The 23,297-nt window shown below is 35.3% G+C and overlaps 2 protein-coding genes across 3 annotated transcripts in view; one reads left to right on the forward strand and one right to left on the reverse strand.

Annotated features, from left to right (window-relative positions):
* The first annotated feature begins 813 nt into the window (after window positions 1-813).
* On the forward strand, window positions 814-12,975 carry USP1 (ubiquitin specific peptidase 1). Of its 2 annotated transcripts, XM_090269552.1 has the most exons (9): window positions 814-1,342; window positions 3,429-3,668; window positions 5,255-5,375; window positions 6,156-6,260; window positions 6,803-6,963; window positions 8,022-8,707; window positions 9,431-9,601; window positions 10,287-10,488; window positions 11,493-12,975. In XM_090269552.1, exons 2-9 carry the CDS (start codon window positions 3,499-3,501, stop codon window positions 12,223-12,225), a joined length of 2,349 nt encoding a protein of 782 aa, XP_090125678.1. In that variant the 5' UTR covers window positions 814-1,342; window positions 3,429-3,498; the 3' UTR covers window positions 12,226-12,975. The 2 variants fall into 2 exon arrangements, with proteins under 2 accessions (XP_090125678.1, XP_090125679.1); XM_090269553.1 differs by lacking the exon at window positions 3,429-3,668 and having other exon boundaries at window positions 819-1,342; window positions 11,493-12,974.
* Window positions 12,976-14,848: 1,873 nt separating this feature from the next.
* Window positions 14,849-23,297, reverse strand: part of DOCK7 (dedicator of cytokinesis 7) — a 192,186-nt gene continuing 183,737 nt past the window's right edge. The window contains exons 45-50 of the mRNA XM_090269555.1: window positions 22,105-22,194; window positions 21,756-21,992; window positions 21,274-21,417; window positions 19,998-20,104; window positions 18,028-18,195; window positions 14,849-15,474 (exon numbers count right to left, since the gene is read on the reverse strand). Of these exons, the coding sequence (XP_090125681.1) occupies window positions 15,432-15,474; window positions 18,028-18,195; window positions 19,998-20,104; window positions 21,274-21,417; window positions 21,756-21,992; window positions 22,105-22,194 (789 nt within the window). The 3' untranslated portion in view covers window positions 14,849-15,431. The remainder of the gene's footprint in view (window positions 15,475-18,027; window positions 18,196-19,997; window positions 20,105-21,273; window positions 21,418-21,755; window positions 21,993-22,104; window positions 22,195-23,297) is intronic.

The following is a 23,297-nucleotide window of genomic DNA, read 5'->3' on the forward strand; positions in this document are numbered from 1 at the left end:
GAAAAGCAGCTACGCAATATTCTTCTTTAGACTTACGGTTCTTCATGGCAGCCCTTGTTTTTATCTGGACAGGCCTGGGCTGACGCTGCCAGTCCCGAAACGAAAACGCTGCCCACACCAACAAACAAGCAGACCAGCCATTTTCAGAAACTGGTTTCCCTGGTAACCCCGCCCCAGGGCGTAAGCGAGAAAGGGGCGGGGCTTATAGCGAGGGCCTCACTCCGGAAACCGCACCCTCGGTGGCGTAGAATATTCAAGAAAGGGCTAGATTGAACAGTAGGCGGCGAGAGCGCGCACTGAGCGCCAGTGATAGCGGGAGGGGAACAGCTGCTGAAAAATATTTTGTATGTCTAACAGTGGTTGATGGGAGCCCTTTTTTAAAACATTTTTAACTGAATTTATTGGGGTGACACTGGTTAGTAATGTTTTCCTCTTCTCGGTATTGGCTGGACTTCTTTTCCCCTCCCACTCAATTGGCTTTTGTCTAGGTACTTCTGATTGGCTCCTTTTGACCGGTGGCTGGGGGGCAGCAAGGACTGGGGGCTTGTTCACGGATTGGTGGATTTGAGCACCTGGCGGCTCTTTTTCCGGGAAGGAGCTGTCCCTTCGTCTCTCTGTACTGTCTCCCGATCCATTCGCCTTTCCTTCAACTTGCATGCACTAATGGTTAAAAAAATAGGAGGATTCTGAGGCTCGAGCCTGCCAGCCAGGCCTCTAGCACCTTGCGCGCGCCTTCAGCGAGGACCCGTGCGTGCTGCCCGTGACGATGCCTGCGCTGTTTGAAACGGGAGAACCCGTTAGGATCTTGGGGAAACTACCGTTCCAGCTGGTTCCTGAGCACGTGTGTGCCAGGGGGCTAGTGGCGGTCGCGAGGCAGTTCTTGCCTTTCGCGTCTCTGCACCTTGGAGACTAGAACCGGCATTTGCGAAGGGCGCCACTCCAGTCCTGGCGCTGGCGCGGGCGGAGGCTAAAACACGGGGGTCCTGAGACTAAGGAAAACGCGCCAAGTTCCCCTCGGTGGTGGAGTGGGGAAGACCCTAGCGGTTCAGGCGCTTTGCTAGCCCTAGTACTTCTTGCGCTCCTGACCCTCCCGGGGCAGGCGCAGGCGGGCGCCACTCTAGGGATGTAGTTGGTGTCAGCGCAAAGGCAGGACCGAGCGGCGGCCCGGGTTCCCGCTCTTGAAAGCGAATGGTCACTCCCCCGAGGGGAGGGTGATCCAACCAGTTTTTTCTTGTGTCACGACTCTGCAGGCTCCAGCAACGTCTTATCTGTCGCACCCGCACTCATTACGGTTGGAGTCGCGGACGTGACTGCCGCGGATCTCGCTTTGGGCCATGACCAGGTAAGGAGGGCCTGGGCAGGAGAGGCTGGTGCCGGGACGCTGCCGTCTGTTCCGCGGGCAAGACCCTCCGCCACCCCCACCCCGCCCAGGACCGGACCTTAGCGGTTCTGTGCCCTTGCGGAGCTGCTAGCCGAACCCTTCGGCACCGGGCGGGGCGCCCCTCCTGCCCCTGCAGGACCCGAGAAAGCAGGTGCGGCTTGGGCGTAAATTGGCCAACCCCACAGGCTTGGGGGCTGGAGTTGTGGTGTGAGCCAAGGACGCCACGGGCAAGCCTCCCGCCGTGCCCAGTGCGGTGACGGGCACCGACAGCAACACAATTTCGTCATCTCTCACTTTTGCGATCGTAGCGTGGTTTGGGTTTGGGGAGAAGAAATGTTTTCTCTTACGTTGTCCTGTGTCGGTAATTGCTAATTTTACCGCGCAGTTTAATTTTTCTATAAGTATTCAGAATGCCGCGTGTCTTAAACCTTTGTCGAGAATGTTATTCTTGTTTTGCATTTTTTCCTGAAAAATTGGAATTGAGTCGTGTTTTTTTAGAAAGGGAAGAACTTAAGATTGACGGGACTGAGTTCACGCTGTCATTTGTTCAAGAACATTTACTGTTGGATTTGTTGTGTTTTCTGCGAAATTTGAGACTTTATAGGAAAATGATTTTTAATGTAACAACCCCCAGTTTTAAGAGAAGCCAGGAACAAGAAATGTTATATTCTCATTAATGGTAAATATTTAATCATTGCTTTGAGGGAGGCAGGAGGATTGACTTATTAGGATTGATAATTCGTTACCTCAGCTACTTGATTAGTTTTTCTTTTATTTACTGAAGTCCGGTTACCCTGTCTTAAGAGTATTTAGTTTCCATCATTTATTAGAATGGGCTCCCAAGGAAAACCTTTTTAATGCCTAGAGATTCCTGACAACTCCGCGAAGGCTCGTTCATCGTTCATGATAGCATTTCATCAGTAGTATTAAGTGTCCAGGAGAGAAAGTTGAGTTGGAGGACTGCGGATGGCGAAATTGGTCAATTTTCCACATTCCTGAGTTGAGTCTCAAAAATGTGGTTTCACTGCCCAGTTAAGTGCTGTGAATTCGCAGATCAGAGATAACGAGTGAAATGCTTAGTAAGGATGGAATTGGAGTGAATTTTGTTAGTTCATGGTATTCTGTATTTGTATTTGGAAGTCACTGCTGAGCTTTTGGGTTTGAAGTAATTTCTCTTGGATAATTTCCCCCCCACATAGCTAATGAAAAATAGGGCTGATGTATAAAGTAACCACCACAAATAGTGCCAGTTTTTAAAAATCTAAATGTTTAACTTTAAAACTGGGAAGAAAGATAGCAAAAGGCAAATGAAGTCATTTTTTTTTCTACATAAAGCATTTTTTTTAAACCTATAGTGTACAAATAGTTGGAAAATAAGTAGCATATTGTAGTTTGTAGTGCATAAGAATTTTATATACAGAAAGTTGCCCACTATCTCAACTTTTCGTTTTTACTTTACACTCAAGTTTTTAGGCATAACACCACCAGATCATTGTCTTTTCTCATACTTAAATTATAGTTTGAAGAGACTTTTTAGAGACTTTTATTTCATGTATTCATACCAATAAGTAGAAGAGGCCTTGGAAGAGGCATTCCAGCATCTCTTGAGTTCCCATTCAGCACTCTGTATTTCCCCACTCTGTACTTGGTACTCAGTCAATACTTCCTGAATTAATTAATAAATTATAATAAAAATTAAGGTCTTCTTAATCTACTGTAGGTCTACTAAAATGGGGTATTCTGAACAACAGTAATAGAACAACAATAAAAAATGAAAAATATAATAAAATGGGGTATTCTGTGATGTGACCCTTAATCTAATAGCAGGCTAAAAAAAATGCCATTTATCTGATACTTTTTGTTGTGTGAGAAGGTTAAGGACAAATGGCAAGCAATAGAACATTGAGTGCTTATTATTGCCAGGCATTAGGTTTTCAAATACAAAGTTCTAATTAGTATTATCCCTTGGTAAATTTGTCTTCAGAAATGATTTTATTGCCTGTAGGTGATAACTGAAAATTAATGAAACCTTTTCTGTGATTAACAGATATGATTGGTGATTATAACATCCCTATATAAATTAATACTTGTCAACTCTTTGGGATTTGAAGAGAAAAATGCCTGGTGTTATACCTAGTGAAAGTAATGGGCTTTCAAGAGGTAGTCCATCAAAGAAAAACAGACTTTCCTTGAAGTTTTTTCAGAAAAAGGAAACTAAGAGAGCCTTGGATTTCACAGATTCTCAAGAAAATGAAGAAAAAGCTTCTGAATATAGAGGATCTGAAATGTAGGTATCTTAAGTATATTTCTGTGCTCTTAAAATTCCACATCAGTGAAGAAGCAGTGAACTTAGATGGATACTTCCAGACATTCTGACCTGATAGTTCACAGAAGCAAACACTCCTCATTTGTGAGACAAGCATAGCAGTTTAGAGGAGAAATTGCAAATCTGGTGGTTCCGCTGAAGGATCTCATCCATGATGCTAACTCATTTACATTGTGTCAGCCAGTGCGATTCACTCAGAAATATTTATTGACTAAAACTTTCTCAGTTTAAATGTGATTGTAGTGCGACACACTTAGTGTAAGGGTCAAGAAATCGTTGCGTTTTTTTTTGTTGTTGTTTGTTTCTTGTTCTTTTTTTGTTAAGAATACCTGACAGTTACCTGAGATGTTTAAACTAAATCTAATATATGAATTATCAAACCTGCTAGGGGGTGTACAATTGCAAATTATAGTTAATATAAACTTAGAAACAGGTGCTTTTGATGCAAATCCTTCAGTGACTGGAAAGAGATTACAACAAAATGAAATACTAATTCCATCAGTAGCTCCAGCTGGAGACTATGCTAGCTCCCTATTCAACAGATAGGCACTCTGCTGTATGACTAGAGATTTGGTTGTATGTGTAATTTACTAATATTCACCAATAATCAGTTTGGGAGGTGGTATGTGAAGCTTTTGTTTACCAGCATTCATGCCTATAAACACTTTGAGGTGCAAGAGTAATAGTTAGCAACTATAAAATAAAAATGCTCTGATGACCTAATGTTTGTTAAAGTGAGGTATTAGAATTATAAACTTGAACAATTTGTTTTTAAGTGAGGGACAACTATATAATTCTCTTCATAGACTCTTTCCTCTAATTCTTTTATTAATAGACTGCTTAAGATAGTACAGCCTCTCCCAAATATTGTCAGTCAAGTTATTCCCTGGTTTCTATTCAAGAGTTAAACTATAATTGATCCTTGAACAACATGGGTTTGAATTGTGGGTCCATTTATACGAGGATGCCTTTCATAAGTACCATAAGTGTATTTTCTCTTCCGACTTTCTTAACATTTTCCTTTCCTCTAGCTTACTTTGTCATAAGGCTACAATATATAATTTACGTAACAGACAAAATATGTTAATTGACTTTGTTTTTTGTAAGGCTTCTGGTAGGCTATCAGTAGTTAACTTCTGGGGGAGTCAAAAGCTATAGGGGAATTTTCAACCATGCACCAGTACCTCTAACCCCCTCTGCATGTCTGAGGGTCAGCTTTACTTAATAATAAGTTCATGTTGGCCAGCAAATCACTACCTCAATTTTCTACTCTGTAAAATGGGATTAATAGCTTCTTGATGGAATCAATTTTGAGGCTTCTTAATTGTAATATTTTAAAAGTGCTTGTAAAATTTTCATTTGGGTGTATAGCTAATTTTTTACCTGTACATATTTCTTCTGTTAAAATGTCATCTGAGTAAAATTCATATACTTTTCAGATCGTACACCTTTTTGGGAAAAGACTAAATCTGGGAAAGTAATATTTCTACTTTGGTTCTTCTAACATACTGTTTCATTATATTTTTCTCCTCCTTTATACTTAATAGTGATCAAGTCGTTCCTGCAGCACAGTCCTCACCTATAAACTGTGAGAAGAGAGAAAACTTGTTACCATTTGTGGGACTGAATAATCTCGGCAATACTTGTTATCTTAATAGTATACTTCAGGTAAATTGACAATTTTGCTGTATAATAAAACTGGAGTAGGCAAAATGATACAACATTTAATGCTTCTAATAATTTTAGATTATTAGAGGATTTTAATTATCCATACTGTCTTTGCCTTGAATTATAAATAAATCAGAATGGGCTAAGATAAGAATGATTCTAAATTGTGTGTTAGAAACTTCCTTTGGGGTAAGAAAAAGTGATTCATTGAATAAAATTGTGAGAGCCAAATTGAGTAGACCTTGGTTAAGTGGAAGATACCAAACTTTTAGTTTTCCTGCCCAGTTCCTGGTGTTATGGTGATAAGTATTTTTAGTCTTGGAACTATATCCGTTTTATGTTGCACCCATAGAACGATAAATCTTAGCAATATCTGCTCAGAGCAATATTGCCCGAGGAAAGACAGTGGGCTACAATGATGAAATAGAGAACAATTTATAATACAAACCTTAATCTCAGAATTTTAAGTAATGCACATTTAAAAGTGCTCTACAAAAACATGAGAGTGTGGCCCTAGCTGGTGTGGCTCAGTGGATTGAGTGCCGGTCTATGAACCAAAGGGAGTCACCGGTTTGATTCCCAGTCAGGGCATAAGCCTGGGTTGCAGGCCAGGTCCCCAGTTGTGGGCGAGCGTGAGGCAACCACACAGTGAAGTTTCTCTCTCTCTCTTTCTCCCTCTCTTCCCCTCTCTCTAAAAATAAATAAATAAAATATTTAAAAAACAAAAACAAAAACATGAGAGTGTTGTTTGTTCAGTAAACACTCAATCTCTTTTTATAGGTACTCTATTTTTGTCCTGGTTTTAAATCTGGAGTGAAGCACTTATTTAATGTTATTTCAAAGAAGAAAGAAGCTCTTAAAGATGAAGCCAATCAAAAAGAGAAGGTAAAAAATAAAAATAACAAAATAATATAAAAAATAAAATAATGAAAATTCACTTGCTCCCAAATAAAAAAGTAAGAGATACACAGAGGATTTGGGAGGAGGAGGGTTATTTCTCAGTATTTTACATCGTCAGAAAGGGTAGTTCTTTTTCATTGTTTCAGGGTAGCTAACTAGATTATCCCCTTTTATAGTGTCTTCTCGAGTCTAATTGTTCATCAATAAACATTGTCATTTGTAATTCCACCATCACAATTTATCATGTTTGTACCACCATTTATTGTTTTTCCAGTTGACTCTTTAAAATTTAGGTAAGTATAAAGGAACCTTTGACTTACATAATTAGAAAACCATTATCATCCACATAATAGAAAATAACAAAAAAACCTTAAAATTTAAAAAATTTGTATACCTCCATAAAATTAGTGCTATAGTGAAATTAAATTTAGAAAAGCTAGTTTTGTCTAGTGAGACAAAGATAAAGGGGAAGGTATTTAATTTGTTCATAAATAAAAATGTTGACTTGTGTGTTTCTTTCTTGACAGGGAAATTGTAAAGAAGATTCTTTGGCAAGTTATGAGCTAATATGCAGTTTACAGTCCTTGATCATTTCAGTTGAACAGCTTCAGGCTAGTTTTCTCTTAAATCCAGAGAAATATACTGATGAACTTGCCACTCAGCCAAGGCGACTGCTTAACACACTCAGGTATAGCCTATAATATCATTTTAGGATTTCAATTTAGCTACTTACTGCTTTCTTTAGAGGAGAGTGATACATGAACAAATGATGTAGTAAAGGGTAAGGAAAATAGAAACTACAGATTTATAATCCTTAATATCCCAGAGACTCCAGAAACTGGAAAACTTTTTCTTAAGTTTGGTATTAAACTCATTAAGTCCAATTTATATGGTTATTTATAGTCTTTATTCATATTTATCTGTAATGTGAATATCCATTTTTTCCTATAGAAATAGTAATATGTCTTAAGGGATACTAACTCTTACCGTGTTAGTGGTATATATTTTATTACCTATGTGCCATATTGTCTTTTAATCTGAAAAGTTCTGAAGTCCCAAAATATATTTGAATTATAGATCTATATTCAAAATGTATTATGCATGAGAACTAAATTCCAAATATTCTATTTTTGTTGTGTGTGCTTAGAAGAGAACTATTAGTTAACTGGATTTAGGTCTTTGTAGTATTGTCTTAAAAAAATAAAACTTTATCCTATCTATAAAGTAGCTTTATTTAAAATGTTATAGGTTAAGTCTTTTAAAAATTATCTAATCATTCGGTTTAGTAATAGACCTGGGTGTAATGCAGTGCTATGTATTTGTTAAGAGGCAGTGTAGCATGGTGGCTAAGAGCAGGTTTGAATCCTAGCTTTGTATCTTGGGCAAGTTACCTTATCTGTAAATAGTGGTGATAATAATAATACCCATTTCATGGGGTTACTGTGAGAGTTATACATGCAATATAAAAAACATTTGAATAAGCTTGGTATGTGGCAAACACTCTACATGTTAGCTATTAATAATATATTCAGAAGAGGATCAAAGTATTTGTGATAATGAAAATAAGGTAAAATTTATTTTTACTTTTAGTTACAAGTTTAGGTAAGTTTTACATTAGTAGCTGAATAAATGTTTTTAGATTTATAGATATCCCTATAAGTGTGAATTCATTTCTATATAGAAAGTTATTTTTTTGTATTATGTCTTTAACACTAGTGTACATGAAATGGAAATTTTTATTTATAGGGAACTCAACCCTATGTATGAAGGATATCTACAGCATGATGCACAGGAAGTATTACAGTGTATTTTGGGAAATATTCAAGAAACATGCCAACTCCTAAAAAAAGAAGAAAAAGATTTTGCAGAGCTATCTAACAAGATAGAAGAAAAACCTCATCAGAAAGAAGAAATTAATGCTGTTAACAGCATAGAGATGGACAGTGTGAGGCACCCTGAAGACTGTAAAGAAAAACCCCCAAAAGGAAATGGGAAAAGGAAAAGTGACACTGAATTTGGTAACACGAAGAAAAAAATTAAGGTACCCAAGGAACACCAGTCATTGGAAGAGAACCAGAGACAAACCAGATCAAAAAGAAAAGCTACAGGTGATACATTAGAGCTTCCCCCTAAATTAATGGCTAGCCACATTTCTGAAAATGAGAGTGCGAGATCATCACAGAAGAAATCAAAAGTTAAAGTAAACTGGTTAAAGTCTGCAACTAAGCAACCCAGCATTCTTTCTAAATTCTGTAGTCTGGGGAAAATAACAAATCAAGGACCTAAAGAACAATCTAAAGATAATGAATATGATCTTGAAGAGGACTCTGGGAAGTGTGAAAATGATAACACAACTAATAGTTGTGGACTTGAATCTCCAGGGAATAATATTAAGCCCATTAATGATAATGAAGTTAAGCCCATAAACAAAGGTCAGTATACTTTATTCTTAGATATTGATAGGTAGGCAGACTAACAGTTGTAGAATTGAAATTTCTCTTCCTAGATACATGTACAGTATAAATCTGGCTAGAGTTTTACTTTGTTTTAAAAGAAATTTAACACTGCAAACTGGGGTGTTTTAAGCACTGTTCTTGGATGTGTTTGTGTTTGTGTGTGTGTGTAAATGTCAGTCTAAAGGTAATGTCAGTTTATGGTTTATAAACTAAGAGAATTCAATACATTTTAATGGAAAAAGGATAAATAGCCCTTACATAAGCAATATTTGCCATAAACTCATGAATGGTATTGTGTTTAGTTAAATGCAGTTTTAAAGTGAAGAACTAAGTAATTGCACTGTACTTGAACTGGATTTTTACCTGGTTTCTTCCAGATCTGCAGATCTCAAGGAAAATACGTAGTATAGATGTGGTTATTGTTTTACCAAAAGTGTCATTCTTATTTTGGGGTTATAGTGCAGTGGGGTGTTTTTGGGAAAGGAATTATGAAGACACAGTTGTGACCTTTTTTTTTTTTTTTTTAAGAGAGAACAGTAATTCGTATTCTGTCTTTGCAGGGACTTTATATTTCATGAATAAGTCACCTCTTAATGCTAATAAGCAAGTTGAGATTTGCATGCTTTCAATGAATATTGGTTACTTGGGCTATGCTGAAAAACTAATATGTATAGACTTATTTTCCTGTTTTTGTTATAGGCACAGAGCACATTGGTTTTGAGCTAGTAGAGAAATTATTTCAAGGTCAGTTGGTATTAAGGACTCGTTGTTTAGAATGCGAAAGTTTAACAGAAAGAAGAGAAGATTTCCAAGACATCAGTGTGCCAGTACAAGAAGATGAGCTTTCCAAAGTAGAGGAGAATTCTGAAAGTAAGCACAATTGGAGTTTTTGTAAGGACCATGGAATAATTATAGTTTTCTTCAATCAAGAACTAATAGTAGCCTGTATAATTATTGAGAAGTTGTCTCTTAGTGTCTTCGGTATAATAAATTTTTTCTGCTTATAATAAAATCTTAGCTTCACTTAATAATTGGCTTTTGGAAAACTTAAATCTTTTATTTTGATTTGTAGAGTGTAATGAGAAAATGAAATGCTTTGATAAGTTAACATTTGGGTACCTGAATTTCTCAGAGCTACTGAGGATATTTTTGTGAACACAATATTTGAACTATTCTTTTGCCTGGTATAAACACAAAAAGTATGGAAATGTTAGGGGAAATGATCATGAGACTGGTTTACCTGTTCAGATGTTGGACTTTCGCTATTAAATATAAAGTCTCTCACACTGAGTCAGAGACTAGGTTTGTCATGTTTTTCCTGTCTCTATCATCTAAATGTTTTTTGGCTGACCAAATACAAATATTTAAAAGACATGTGCACTGTTGAGGGTGCACTTACAATAATTTATAAGAGTTTCTGAAACTACGAAGAAGTGTCTTTAGTTATTATTGGAAGGATTACTCAGTTGAAACTGCATGCTAATTGAATGTGGAACATTATGGTTTAATTTTTAAATGTTTGATAGATTTTTCACTTGTGAAATGATTCTCTTAGTTTCCCCAGAGCCAAAAACAGAAATGAAGACCCTGAGATGGGCAATTTCACAATTTGCTTCAGTGGAGAGGATTGTAGGAGAAGATAAATATTTCTGTGAAAATTGCCATCATTATACTGAAGCTGAACGAAGTCTTTTGTTTGACAAAATGCCTGAAGTTATAACCATTCATTTGAAGTGTTTTGCTGCTAGTGGCTTAGAGTGAGTATTATAAATAAAAGCTATATGAAGAAAATGAGCTGCTACATAAGTTTTGCTCAAAATAGTGTAATACAAACTACTGAAATGAAGTAATTTATAAAGACTGCTTTAGTAAAGTTCTAGTTTCCCTGTAAAAATGCATCAGTTCAAGTCCTTTTGGTTTGAGTACTTATTATATGATTTCTTCACACATCTTTACATTCCTTATTAGATACAGTTGAAAACAAATTTTATATACATCAAGATTTTCTTGAGGGGAGAAAAAGGCAAAATTATTTGTGTGTTAAGGCAAGCCAGGAAATCAAAGTAATTTTTGAACAATTTGAGAGATTCTTCTATAGTTGAAAATTTAAATACCTAAAAGCAATTTTATAATAAGTATAAAACTGCCAATTGCATTTTAAATAGTCTAACTTTTTCTTTGCTACAGTGCTATTTATTTTTGTCCCCAAATCTTGGTGGAGATAGACTTTACATTGAAATGACTTCATAAAAAATGATTTTGGTTTGTAGCTTTAAAAAAAAAAGGCCATTTTCTTTTCCCCATTTTTTTTTATTGTTCTATTACAGTTGTTCCCTCTTCCCCCCCATTGCTCTCCCCTGCCCCGCCCACCTCCCCCTCTCCCACAGTCAATCCCCACCCTGCTGTCCATGTCCATGGGTCATTTACGTTTGTTCCTTGCCTAGACCCTTCCCCTTCTCTGCCCCCTTTTTCCCTCCCTCCTCCCCTCAAAATTAGGGGGAATAATAAAAGGGGAAAATACCATATAGCCTTCACAGAAACACCTGAATATTAGCACTTTTTTCAGCTTTTTTATTTTGTGTGTAAATATTTTAAGTATGTAAAATTGGGGTCTTTGTATTGTTTTGTGTTTATTCATACCATAGGAATACTAAATATTAAGGGTTCATTTAGATTTTTACATGGTTTGACATTGGGTATAAAACTGTGAAAATATATAAAGTAGAATTGCAGAAAACCTTTTTTTTTTCCCCTCCAAAAGGTTTGATTGTTATGGTGGTGGACTTTCCAAGATCAACACTCCTTTACTGACGCCTCTTAAATTGTCACTGGAAGAATGGAGTACAAAGCCAACCAACGACAGCTATGGATTATTTGCAGTAGTGATGCACAGTGGTATTACAATCAGTAGCGGGCACTACACTGCTTCTGTTAAAGTCACAGACCTTAGCAGTCTAGAACTAGATAAGGAAAATTTTGTGGTTGACCAACTGTGTGAAACGGGTAAGCCAGAACCACCGAATGAGGAGGAAGCAAGGGGTGTGGCTGAAAATTATGATGATGAAGCGTCAGTTAGAGTCAGTGGAAACACACAGCCAAGTAAAGTTTTGAACAAAAAAAATGCAGAAGCTATTGGACTTCTTGGAGGACAAAAGAGCAAAGCTGATTATGAGCTATACAATAAAGTATCTAATCCTGATAAAGGTGCCAGTACAGCATTTGCTGAAAACAGAAATTTGGAGGCTAACATTACTAACGGGACCCATGAATCTGATGGAAACAAGGAGTCCGGTGACCAAACAGGCGTTAACATCAGTGGATTTGAGAATAAAATTTCATGTGCAGTGCAAAGCCTAAAGGAGTATGAGGGGAAATGGTTGCTTTTTGATGATTCTGAAGTGAAAGTTACTGAAGAGAAGGACTTTCTGAATTCTCTTTCCCCTTCTACATCTCCTACATCTACTCCTTATTTGCTATTTTATAAGAAACTATAGTGAGGGTATTTTCCTTGTGTATATAAACAGATCAGACAAACATCAGTCAAGTTGATTACATCAAAAAGTAGCTTTTCTTTTGAAGCTATTGTATATTATTGGTCTCTCTCGGTTTTTATATAGTGAAATTTGAATTATTGAAACCATGTTAATTTTTAGAACTCATTCTCCTTAGTAGAGACTAGTGATGTATTAGCTTCTGGGAACAAACTTGTATAGGTTCTTAATTATCTGAAGTGGAAGCATTTAAACACTTTTGAATTTACACCTTTTTGTGTTTGCTTTTTAAAATAAAGTGCTTGTATTTGTATCTCCATATTTTGGAGTAATTATCTACATAATATTTATAGGTCCTGTGGTTTTTCAGCTAACAAGCAGAGTATCATTTCAGTACGTTTAGTTTTTGAAGTCATGAAGCCAAATCTGATGGGTTGTATTAGAGGCACAAAGCCTGGAGTGTGTGTGTGTATTCACAATGGTGTAGATTTTGTGCCTTGGATCACTTTGAAAGGGTCTCAGAAAACCTGGACAGCCCTATCTTCACAAGAATTTTATATGTATTTATGAAGACTATTCTTTAGTAAGTCTTTTTGGGCATGGACTAATTTGTATCTCTTCATAGTCTTATTCTGCACAACCTATATACAGTACAGCAGACTTAGAGGTGTGACCTTAAGTTTTAACTTTTCTTAAAAATCAAAAAGGTCAATAAAATGTAAAATGCTTAAAAACTGTACAAACACTCGATTTTTTTACTTGCATATTTTTAACATAAATATAGCTGGGTTCTCAACTATGTATATGTATAATGTACACATTGTACACACATTCATAGAAGAGAATAAACAGGCATTATTTTAATAATAATACTTTCAACAGTTGGAATGAAGATATTTTGAAGTAGGAGAATTCAAATTGTGCTTCATCCAAGCTGTCATACTTAAAAGTTCACAGTAAAAATTTAATTGTCCTTTAGAGTAGACATAACTTCATGGAATCCTGAACCAGAGAACTTTGGGCACACATAAAAACTTGGTTAAATTGTCATTGTAAATATAGCATATTAATTTGGTAAGTGATCAATTCTATTATGACTTGTTAAAGGACATTTTTGGTATTAATATTCAGAATTTAAAGAATATATACTATTGAAATAATACTTTTATTCCATTTCAATAAGAGTACCTGTCGAGTAATAAATCAGTTACACAGTTAAATGTCTTACATTCTTCCACTAGATGGTATGATGTAGAAGGTCATGGTGCTTACCTCTTTCTACATTCAGAATCATTAGTGGAACTTTTAAAAAGAAACAGCCCTAAACATTACCCATAAGCTGCTGATGGTACCCGTAAGTTCTAGGGTAGAGCATGGGCCTCTAATCAAGAAACAGCCAAGGTTAAGAATTACTGTAGATTACTGATAGGAAAAGTGTAAAGAAAAGTCAAGTATATGATGTGTTACTAAGTATTCAGTAAGAAATAAGAGGAAGCCTTTTCTGGGTTGTCAGAAAATAATTAGTAATGCATGATAAAAAACATATAAACATTAAAGTTGTTGATGTCACAGATTTGTGAGAAACTATTCAAACTTACATAAACGTAACCTAATGAGAAATGAACGAGGGATTTAATATTCTGTCCCTTTCATCTACCGCTCCCTTTCCCACCCATGGAAGAGAGTAGGTTTCCCCTCTTTATTTTATTGAGTTTCCATTCTTAACTCCAGCCTTTCCTTATTCACCTGGATCCGTTGTCCCAAATATGTTACACCTTTCTGTCTCCTCTGTTAACCCCTTGTGGTCTAACGTTTATTGATTCATCTGAAGAAAACCTTTTCATAATTAAGTCTTTGAATTGATGTAGATAAGTGGAATTTGAGATAATTGCCAGTTTTAAGCGTAGGCTGGAGGGAGGCAAATATCACCAACACCTCACCTCTGTGCTCTGATCACCTATGTGCTTAGGAGAATCAGATGTTTTGGAGATCTTATTTTCAACATCAACTGCAGAATGAAGGCACCGTGTTAAATTTGGTAAGTTATGTGATTCATGCAACTGGTCAGTAGATCAAAGGAATAGGTTATAAATGAATTTCTATATGCTATAATATTACACAAAGAAACATTGTTCAAGACACTTCCAGAAATCATCAATGTACTTCCTTGGAAAAACTTGCCAAGTAATTGAAATATATTTTTAAAAAATTTTTTGCATTAGTTTTTATGAAGTTTTTAAAAATTAGTTCTTAATTTCAATTAAAACAACTAATTTTACATGTAGTTTATAAAATTTCTGTATCAAAAAATATAACTTCACTCAGCCGGTAGATTAAAATCAAACAGTAACTTGGTGTTATTTTTATGGTGATGTAACAGCTTTAAAGCAGGTATCAGTTTAGATCACTGAAAAACTGATGGCAGGCTTGTTTAATTTGAAACACAAGAATCATTAACTTCATACCACCATCATTAGTATAATAAGCTGAGCCAAAGATCAAGCTACTGGCAATGGTATTATCTTTCTCAGTAAAGTGAAGTTATTTCTGCAATTCTAAGCCCCCCTCCCTGAAGTATCTATATGGAAAATAGCTTAGAAACCAGTTATAAGACTTCACAAACCAGTTATCAATATCTTGACCCATTTATTCATTTAATTTGGGACTCGGGCAGAAAGTGACTATCAATTTTTATTTTCATTTTGCTTGTTTTTGAACTAGTTCCTGACTAAACTCCAACTTATTTTCTGCTTCTGTCAATAAAGAAATTTTTTAAAGTTCCACTCAGTAAAACTAGTGTAAATGTTCACATATTTAATAGTACCTTTAAAATAAGCATTACTACATTTAACATCGTTCCAAAATGAATCTATAAATGGTAATATAAATTAAAAAGTACAAACTTAAAGTAAATAAATTTAACATTAGCTATGGTATAAATAATGGTAAACGTATAGTGTACCTTTAAGTCATTAAAATGTCTTTAAAAAGATAACAGCATATTACCAGAACATTAGAAGCCATAGCCATGATTCTCAAACTTCAACAATCTGCATTTGATCATTGTTTTGGCCACTGCATTCTTCATTGAGTAAATTAATGCTATAATTTCCAGAATTAAGTCCCAAGTCTTATTTTCAATAGCTCTTTTCACACTCAATGTTGAATATGTGGCTCTTTTCAAATGAATAAAACAGTCTGTTTAAATTTTAGAGATCCATTTTGCGCAGGCTCATTCGACTGAAGGAATCTCTGGGAAGAAAATGAAAGGATATAAGTGAAAAGTTTTTGCACATTTCTTTAAACTAGGTTTTACTTTTTCTGCCAGTTACCTCAAAAGTTTTGCCATCAGAAAATAACTTCAAAACTTTTAGCACCAAAGCTGTTAGTAACTTTTCAAGTTACTCTGCTTTTATTCTGGCTCATAGACTTTTCTATAGATTAAAGGTAAATTACAGTAACCATTTTACCATGTGCATTGATCATTTATTCACTTGTCCAATAAATGAATTAGATATTATGAGAAATAAAACAAGGAACTACGGGATAATGGGAGAGGTTTCAGGAAAAGATATTTTTGTGTATGGTTGTTAAAAGGGAAAGGGCAGGTATTTTTTATTTAAAATGTTAAATTCTAAGTCTTAAATGAGTAGTTCTCAGACCCCAGGAAGCTTTTGATTATATGGATTACAGCTACCATATTAGAAATTAAAACTAAGAAAAACTCAAATTATTTTAGAAAATAACCGATTACATAAAAAGCACTGTTAAAAATAACTTGCAAGAAATTTTAGGAGAGTAGCACACTTATGATATTTAAGGTCTGGCTTAATGGAAGGCCTATATTCTCTTTTACAGTATCATATTGCATGTAGTCTCTGGAAAACCACTATTCATAAAAGAATGACTGAAAAGGCAAATAATATTTGGTATTAATAGAAAATTAGATTTGACTCAGGAACCTCTTGAAAAGGTCTCTGAGAACCACTATCTTAATACCTTATAATCCAGATTTTGTAAATCAGCGAAATAAAAATTTCAAATTCTAAGAAGTTTTATTTTCTAAGCTCTGAAGATGTTAATAGCAAAGATAATAATATTCTTCAATACCTCAATGTATTTTCCTTAATCCTTAAGTTAATTTCTTTTGCTTATCCTTCCTGCTATTAAGGTTAAGATCTGAGGTTTATAATCTTTAGGAAAGGAGAGAGGGCAGGTACAAAAAAGTCATGTTCAGCTTTGAATCTGAAAGTGTGTTTTGTTTTTTTTGGTTCCAGGGAAAGTAGCAGTCTTAGAAGCTACATACTGTTCATAATAAAGAGCTTTTCCAAATCCCAAAAAACTTTCTGCGAACATTAAGAACTGAGAAGCTTGGAGGATTGATCATAACCAGATCATAGAAAAGGCAAAACTCAGGATAATAGCGTAAGGGGAAAGCTGCTTTCGGACAGGAGGAGTAGTCTTTCCACTGAAAAGGGTCAGTGAGACTGGAAGAGAGAGACAAGCATTAGGAAACTGCCCCACTGCCTCAGGGAGCCAGTCCCTCATACCCTTAATCAGAGTGTAAGACTGGTGGGCGGGGTGAGAGGCAGCAAGAAGGCAGAAATTCCAAAATGATCCAAAGAGAAGCCAAAAGTGGAGGGGACTACTGTTGCTTCCCATTGGGAATTTTAAGAGGCAATCACCTAGGGTGCTTGCATCAGTATAGGATGGTGGAAGCAAAATAATATTTTGCCAGAGGAAGGATCTAAAACAGGCCCTTTGGTATCTACCCCTGTATATTGTGGAATAAATTCAGATAATCTACATGCTTCCTGTAAGGGCATGACATACAGCAGGCACTTAGTAGACATTTTTTGAATGAAAGTACAATTTTTTCCAAAGGTCTAGAAGCATAGAACTATGAGATTACTGAAGAATAAGGACTAGTTCCCAGATGATCAAATAGCCAGTTTAACTTTCTTTTGTAGTATATTATAGAATGCATTTTCAAAGGCCTTCCAAATATTAATCAGGTGAGTATAATTTAATGGCTTTACTGTTACTGCTTCAAAGAAAAGGGTGGTAAACTATTGGTGCCACAATAATTCAAGCTGTATATACATTTGTATTTCAAAAGGCAAAAAAAAAAAAAAAGAAGTTTGCCTTTAGCAGTTATCATGCCCTCTCCAGAATTCAGATACTAGAAAGTAAAATGTTAAGTACCAGCCTTGGAAATTTACGTGCCATTTAACGTTAACAAGCTTTTCAAGGTAAGAAATTTTAGAGAAATCTCAAAATTGTATTAAGTTATCTGCTCAGGTACAACTAGGATCAGTTGTAGAAAATTCCATGCTATTTCCATTTCTAACTTCATGTGTTGTACTTATAAAGTGGAGAAAAACACTGAAGCCTTCTTCATACTCGGTGGGGTTACCTGTTTCAATATAAACCTAGAACACTCCATACTATTTACTGTCAGGGCTGAGAGAAATAAATACCTAGCTCCTCATATGTTCCAGTGAATTCTCCCACAAAAATACCAGAAAATGTGACAGGACTTTAAAAGAAATAGTTTTAAGAGGCCAGTCTTATGTGGTGGCCTGGTTAGTATGAGTACTTTGTGATTCTTGAATTACAGAAAGAACTGACTTGTATTGGAGTCTGATTCAGGTAGAGATGATAAAGGGTTTATACTCATTAAACTTATCGGGAGACACAATATCTGAAACCATGTAATAGGAGTTACACTAATTCACTCTTAAGTAATTCAAGCAGATTTTATTTTTCTGAACGCATCCAAAATAACGGAAAAAATATGCATACCTGTGGCAGGTGATAGGTAATACTGCCTTGTATAACTGAGGGATCTTTCTGTTTATCAGAGGCTGCAGGGCCTCTTTCAGGCGATGATAGTTTCTCTCTAGTTCCCTTTGATACTCCTTTTGATCTGGTCCAATTAAGCTCTTATTTTTTCTTAAGGCATCCTCACACCTAAGAAACACAGTGTGTTGTCAAAAAATTTCTTCTGGCAAAGTTTGAAGGCTTAGTACTATATATATATTCACAGTGATGAAGAAATTCAGTTTCTTGGTTGAATGTTAAATATCCTGTCTTGTATCAGGAACAGATGATCAACCAAGTGCCTTAACAATTAGCATTCACTTCCAGTTTTCATTTAATTGAAAATTATATATTTTTAAAAGTTAAATCTGAAGCCATTTCCCTCCACCCCCCACATACCACCACTAAACTAAAAGCTCTAAGGGATAGAGCCATACTAATTTATGGGAACAGAGGGCATCTGGCACGGTGGTTTCCCTGTGTTCAAGCAAATGTTTTTTTAAATGAACAGCTCTTAATAACAACTTATTCAGATACTGAAGAAAAAATATCTGGACACTGATAGATAAATGAAAGGATATTAAAAGGCAATTGTATATCACTACTTGCAGAATATAGCTAAAGTGATGCTCAGAGGAAAATGTACGGCCATAAATGCTTATAAATTAGAAAAGAAGGTTAAAAGTGAAGAGCTAAGCAACCCAAAATGAACAGAATTAACTTGAAGTATAAGGAAGGAATTAATTTAAAAGTGTGATGGCTCTGTATCAATAAATGCAGAAGTTGGTTCTTTGGAAAAAAATCACTAACTGCTGGCAAGATTAAATGAGGAAGGCTAATTATCTCCTAGAAATTAGAAATGAGACAAAAGGTCAAATACAGAAGAAGTGTATAAAGGTAGAGAGGATATGTACAATTTAATGCAAATAAATCTGAAATTATACTTTTGCACATTAACTTACCAAAACAGACTTAATAAGAAAAAACATGAATAATCCTAAAACCATCAAATCAGTCATATCACAAATCTATTGACAAAGAAAACACCAGCATGTAAATTCTACCAAAACTGTAAGGACAGATAATCCCAATGTAACAATTATTTCAGAGTGTGCGTGTGCATATGTGTGTGTGTGTGTGTATATGTATACATTTCTGAATGAAAAAAAAAAAATCCAGAGTATAGGGGAAATAAAAGACATATTCCTGAGAAGAGTTTGCAACTTATTTTTCAAGGTTTGGATACCAAAACCTAATGGGGACTACAAAAAAAAACCTAATTCAATCTCACCCATAAAACCAGTTGTAAATTCCCAAGTAAAATAATAGGAAACTGTTCTACCAAATATTACACACACAGACCCCATTGATAAAAATTTCAAATTTGTCATGATAAAAACTCTTAGCATAACTACAAATAGGTGGGAGCATCTTAATACATATACCAAAAAAACAACAATAACAAAAACACCTAGAATAAACATTACACTCAATGGTGAAACACTTCCTTTTAGATCAGGAACAAGAAAATGATGCCTCTATCACTAATTACTGTTCAACATAGTGCCCAAAGGTCCTAAGCATCACTGTAAAAAGGATTCTACAGATTAATTATTAGAATTAACGAGTGAGTTTGGCGATATATTATGTAAAATATATAAAATTCAAATGCATTTCTGTATGTCAGTAAACAAACAAGTTTTAAAAGATACCATTAACAAAAACATAAGTATTAAATACCAAGAAATAAAAAGATATACAAGGCCTCTGCAGAAAATTAAAGTAATATTAAGAAAACATCTAAAGATGTAAGTACCTGGAGAAATACACATACTATTTGGCACTGTCAACCACTTTCCTATATTTTCTCTTTTAATTGTCCCTTAAGACCCTTGCACTGTGGTTTTGGACATTCTCAATTTGAAGATCTTTATGTAGGAAGCATTGAATACCTTTTAGTAAAATCTTTGAAGCAGAGTCGCAGTTTATTATGATGTCTGAAGAGTTTGGGGTCATTGGGTATTTCAGAAAGGAAAACCTGGGCAACTTCCAAAGGCCCCTGTAAAATAAGAAAAACAAAGAGTTCTGTTTTGTCTTCTCTGAAATCCTAGAGATAGAAGTTACCTGAATGAGTTTTCTTAGCGCTGAGAGGCTGAATCTAAGCTGAAAGCATATGTCTCTGCCTCTATTAAAACTCTTCAGAGATCTGGCAAGATGTTTTTACAATAGTTTTTCCTAATGTAAAATCTATATTCTTGTCTACTACATTTAAATTAATTTATTAGTTTGTTTTTCAAAGAAGGAGACTAGGAGCTCAAGGAATGACTATTGTATTCATTAATGCATTTTGCCTTGTGATTTTTACATTCTTTAATTTATCCTCAGTGTAAAAGTTGTTGGGCTCCTGGCAGTCAATTGTTAATCCAGATTATTAGATTTGATTTCCTGAAACAGTTCCTCGGTATTCCAAATGTGTTCCCAACACTGTGAATTAAAGAAGATAATCTTTTGCAAGTTCTATTATTTGGTAAAACTTCCAAATCATATATGTTTTAGGGTATAAAGGTCTTAAAGTGTTCACTTCAGTTTTGGTTTTTGGCTTTGTTCCTTTAACTTAAAAAATAGGGTAAGACACACGTGAAATCTTACTTGAAGCCTGTCTGGGTTTTCTCTTACCTTGGAATATTTCCTAAACATCAGTAAAGAGATAACAGGGATGTCTTCTAATCAACAGTAATATTTTATGTATGTATACTATTAAAAATTTCAAAACGATTCCACATTACTTATTTACTCCTCCCAGTTCATTGTGGAGATCAGGAGAAAATAACATCAGGGAGTATCGAAGAGAGCAGGTGTGTTCACATGCATGTGCATAGCTCTGAAAATGAATATTCCTTTTTAGAGTACATTCTTTCAGTACAAGCTTTTAAAGGAAAGGCTATTTTAAGTGAATCAATTCCTTCTTAATGGGATGTTTAAGAACAGATAGGTTGAAGACACAGGCAATATAGAAGGCAGGAATGAAAACCTTTACAACTGAGATAATACTAAAAGTTTTTGTTTTTTAATTTACCTTCATTTATACTTTCAATGTTTTTTGCAACCAGTTCTAATGTTTCTCATTTGTTTTGGCTCTTATTTGTGATCTTTGTAAAATGTTAAAGTAAAATCATTCCAAATTCAATTTATAATTTAAATCAAACAGTACCAGCGGAAAGCACTAACTTGATTCACAGTTGTGCCTACAGATCCCTGGAGTACCATCTGAAGCATTTTGGGATCTGCAGGATCCTGATGTGTTGCAAATGCCAACTCCTGTGTCTTTTTCTGCATGTCTTCAATAGCAACTTCAATTGGTGTTAAGATGATCTGGATAAAATGACATCAGTTAGGTCACTGTACTGATAGAAAACTATTTAATGAGCTTTATATATAATCAATTAAAATAAGACAAAAATTGGAGACCAATTATAAAATGTAATCTAACAATAAATTCTAAACTCTGGATGCCTTAATGAAAAACCAACCTTTCCAAGTAAAAGCTGAGGGTGAACTAGGGACTTAGAAAAAGAAGTTTAAAGTTAATGACTCAAAACTGGGTAAACTTCTAGTATGTTACCACGTGAGGGGTGGTACATAATGGTACCTCCACATTGTTCTCACATGTATTTGTTTCACTAATTCTGTTTCCCCATTTGTGAACTTACCTCCTCTTTGTGAGTAACATTGACCCTTGTCTTAATATAAGGAAAAGCATGAGAAGTAGTCAGAATGGTCTTTCGTTTGAATTGTTCATGAAGTTCCCCATGGGCACGACCATCTAAAGTAAAGGGTGTACAATACATGAAACGACGAAGATTATAATTTTTGTCAAAATATGTGATTCTGTCCTTCATCTCATACGTGTCAAAGTACGGCTCCACGTAAGTAATCTGAATATACGCCTGGAAAAGGAAAAGAGTACTTCATTTTCTCACTGTTAAATCATCAGTCTTTCTCCAACAAAATCACAGTCTCAGAGATATGCCTGTGTCATTACAGCCTAATCAACCATACCTTGTTAGGATCTAATTTACACTTGTCTACAGGATTAGAATCCTTGATTACTTCAACCACGTCCTCTCCAAATCTTTCTCCGTAAAATCCCTACAATAAAGGAAAAGAAATCTTTTACATGGAGTATTAGAGACAGTGTTAGAGAATAGAGGAGGCCTCCGAGAAAGACTCTTGAGCAAAATTAGTGTTTGTTCAATCATGTTAATAACTACAAAGTAAATTATATCCATCTTACAAATTAGCCCAATCTCAGTCCATATTTATTTGATATTATCCTCATCTACTCTCTTTAAATAAAGAGAAGAAAACAATTTTCTTCAATAAAAATATAAGATTCCACAGGCGGACCCTCAAGAAAAACAAAAAGGGAACAGAAAGCTGTGACAAAAGAATGGCAGTATCTCTGATGTACAGGACCTTTTATTGAGTTTAATGTGGCCTGATTTCTTGTAGACATGAACTAGCATTCATTATTATGAATGATTTAATGCAACGTTCCAGAATTTTCAAATAAAACACTAATCTGTTGAAGTTTTATATAGGTTTAGATTTTGATAAGGCAGCCCTGGGTCAAGAATGCATTGACTTGTCCATAGGACACTGAGTAGCAGCATGGGCAATGAATGGAGCTATTCAAAAGGAAAAATTAAATCTGAATCTTCAAAGGAAAAACCCTACTCTTCTCCCACGCAAAGATAATTTTTATGATTAAGTTTGAGAAATACTGTCTCAATTACTATTTCCCAAGACTTACCTTTGTTTGAAAAACAAGAAGTCACAGTTTAAGTCAATCTATGGACCCCAATAAAGTTACCAATAAGAATAAAATACTCAAGAAATTATTGATAACATCAGCTGAGAATAAAAACAAACCTAGAGCAGTGCTTTTCAAACTCTTATGTGAATAAAAATCACCTAGGGATCTTGTTAAAATGCAGATTTTGGCTTAAAACGTCTGGGATAGGGCCTGAGATTCTGCATTTCAAACAGCCTTCCAGGTGAGGCCAATGCTTCCGGTCCCTGATCCGCACTTTGAGTGACAGGAGTGGGGAATGGTTAGAAAAGATAACTATAGAAGAAAAGATTGATTGGCCTCGTTAAGTATGAAAATTAATTATGGTGAAAGTTAAGAAACTTTATATATAAAAGTTAAGGGATCCTAAGAAGCATTTTCAAGGTGTGATTTTAGGCTT

This window comes from Furipterus horrens, unplaced genomic scaffold (assembly GCF_987537825.1).
Source record: "Furipterus horrens unplaced genomic scaffold, mFurHor1.1.pri manual_scaffold_3, whole genome shotgun sequence".
Lineage (NCBI taxonomy): Eukaryota > Metazoa > Chordata > Mammalia > Chiroptera > Furipteridae > Furipterus > Furipterus horrens.

Coding starts and splice junctions, on each gene's coding strand:
- USP1 (XM_090269552.1), top strand. CDS start 3,499: ATGCCTGGTGTTATACCTAGTGAAAGTAATGGGCTTTCAAGAGGTAGT. Junction 3,669..5,254: donor GAATATAGAGGATCTGAAAT/GTAGGTATCTTA, acceptor TATACTTAATAG/TGATCAAGTCGTTCCTGCAG. Junction 6,964..8,021: donor CGACTGCTTAACACACTCAG/GTATAGCCTATA, acceptor TTTTATTTATAG/GGAACTCAACCCTATGTATG.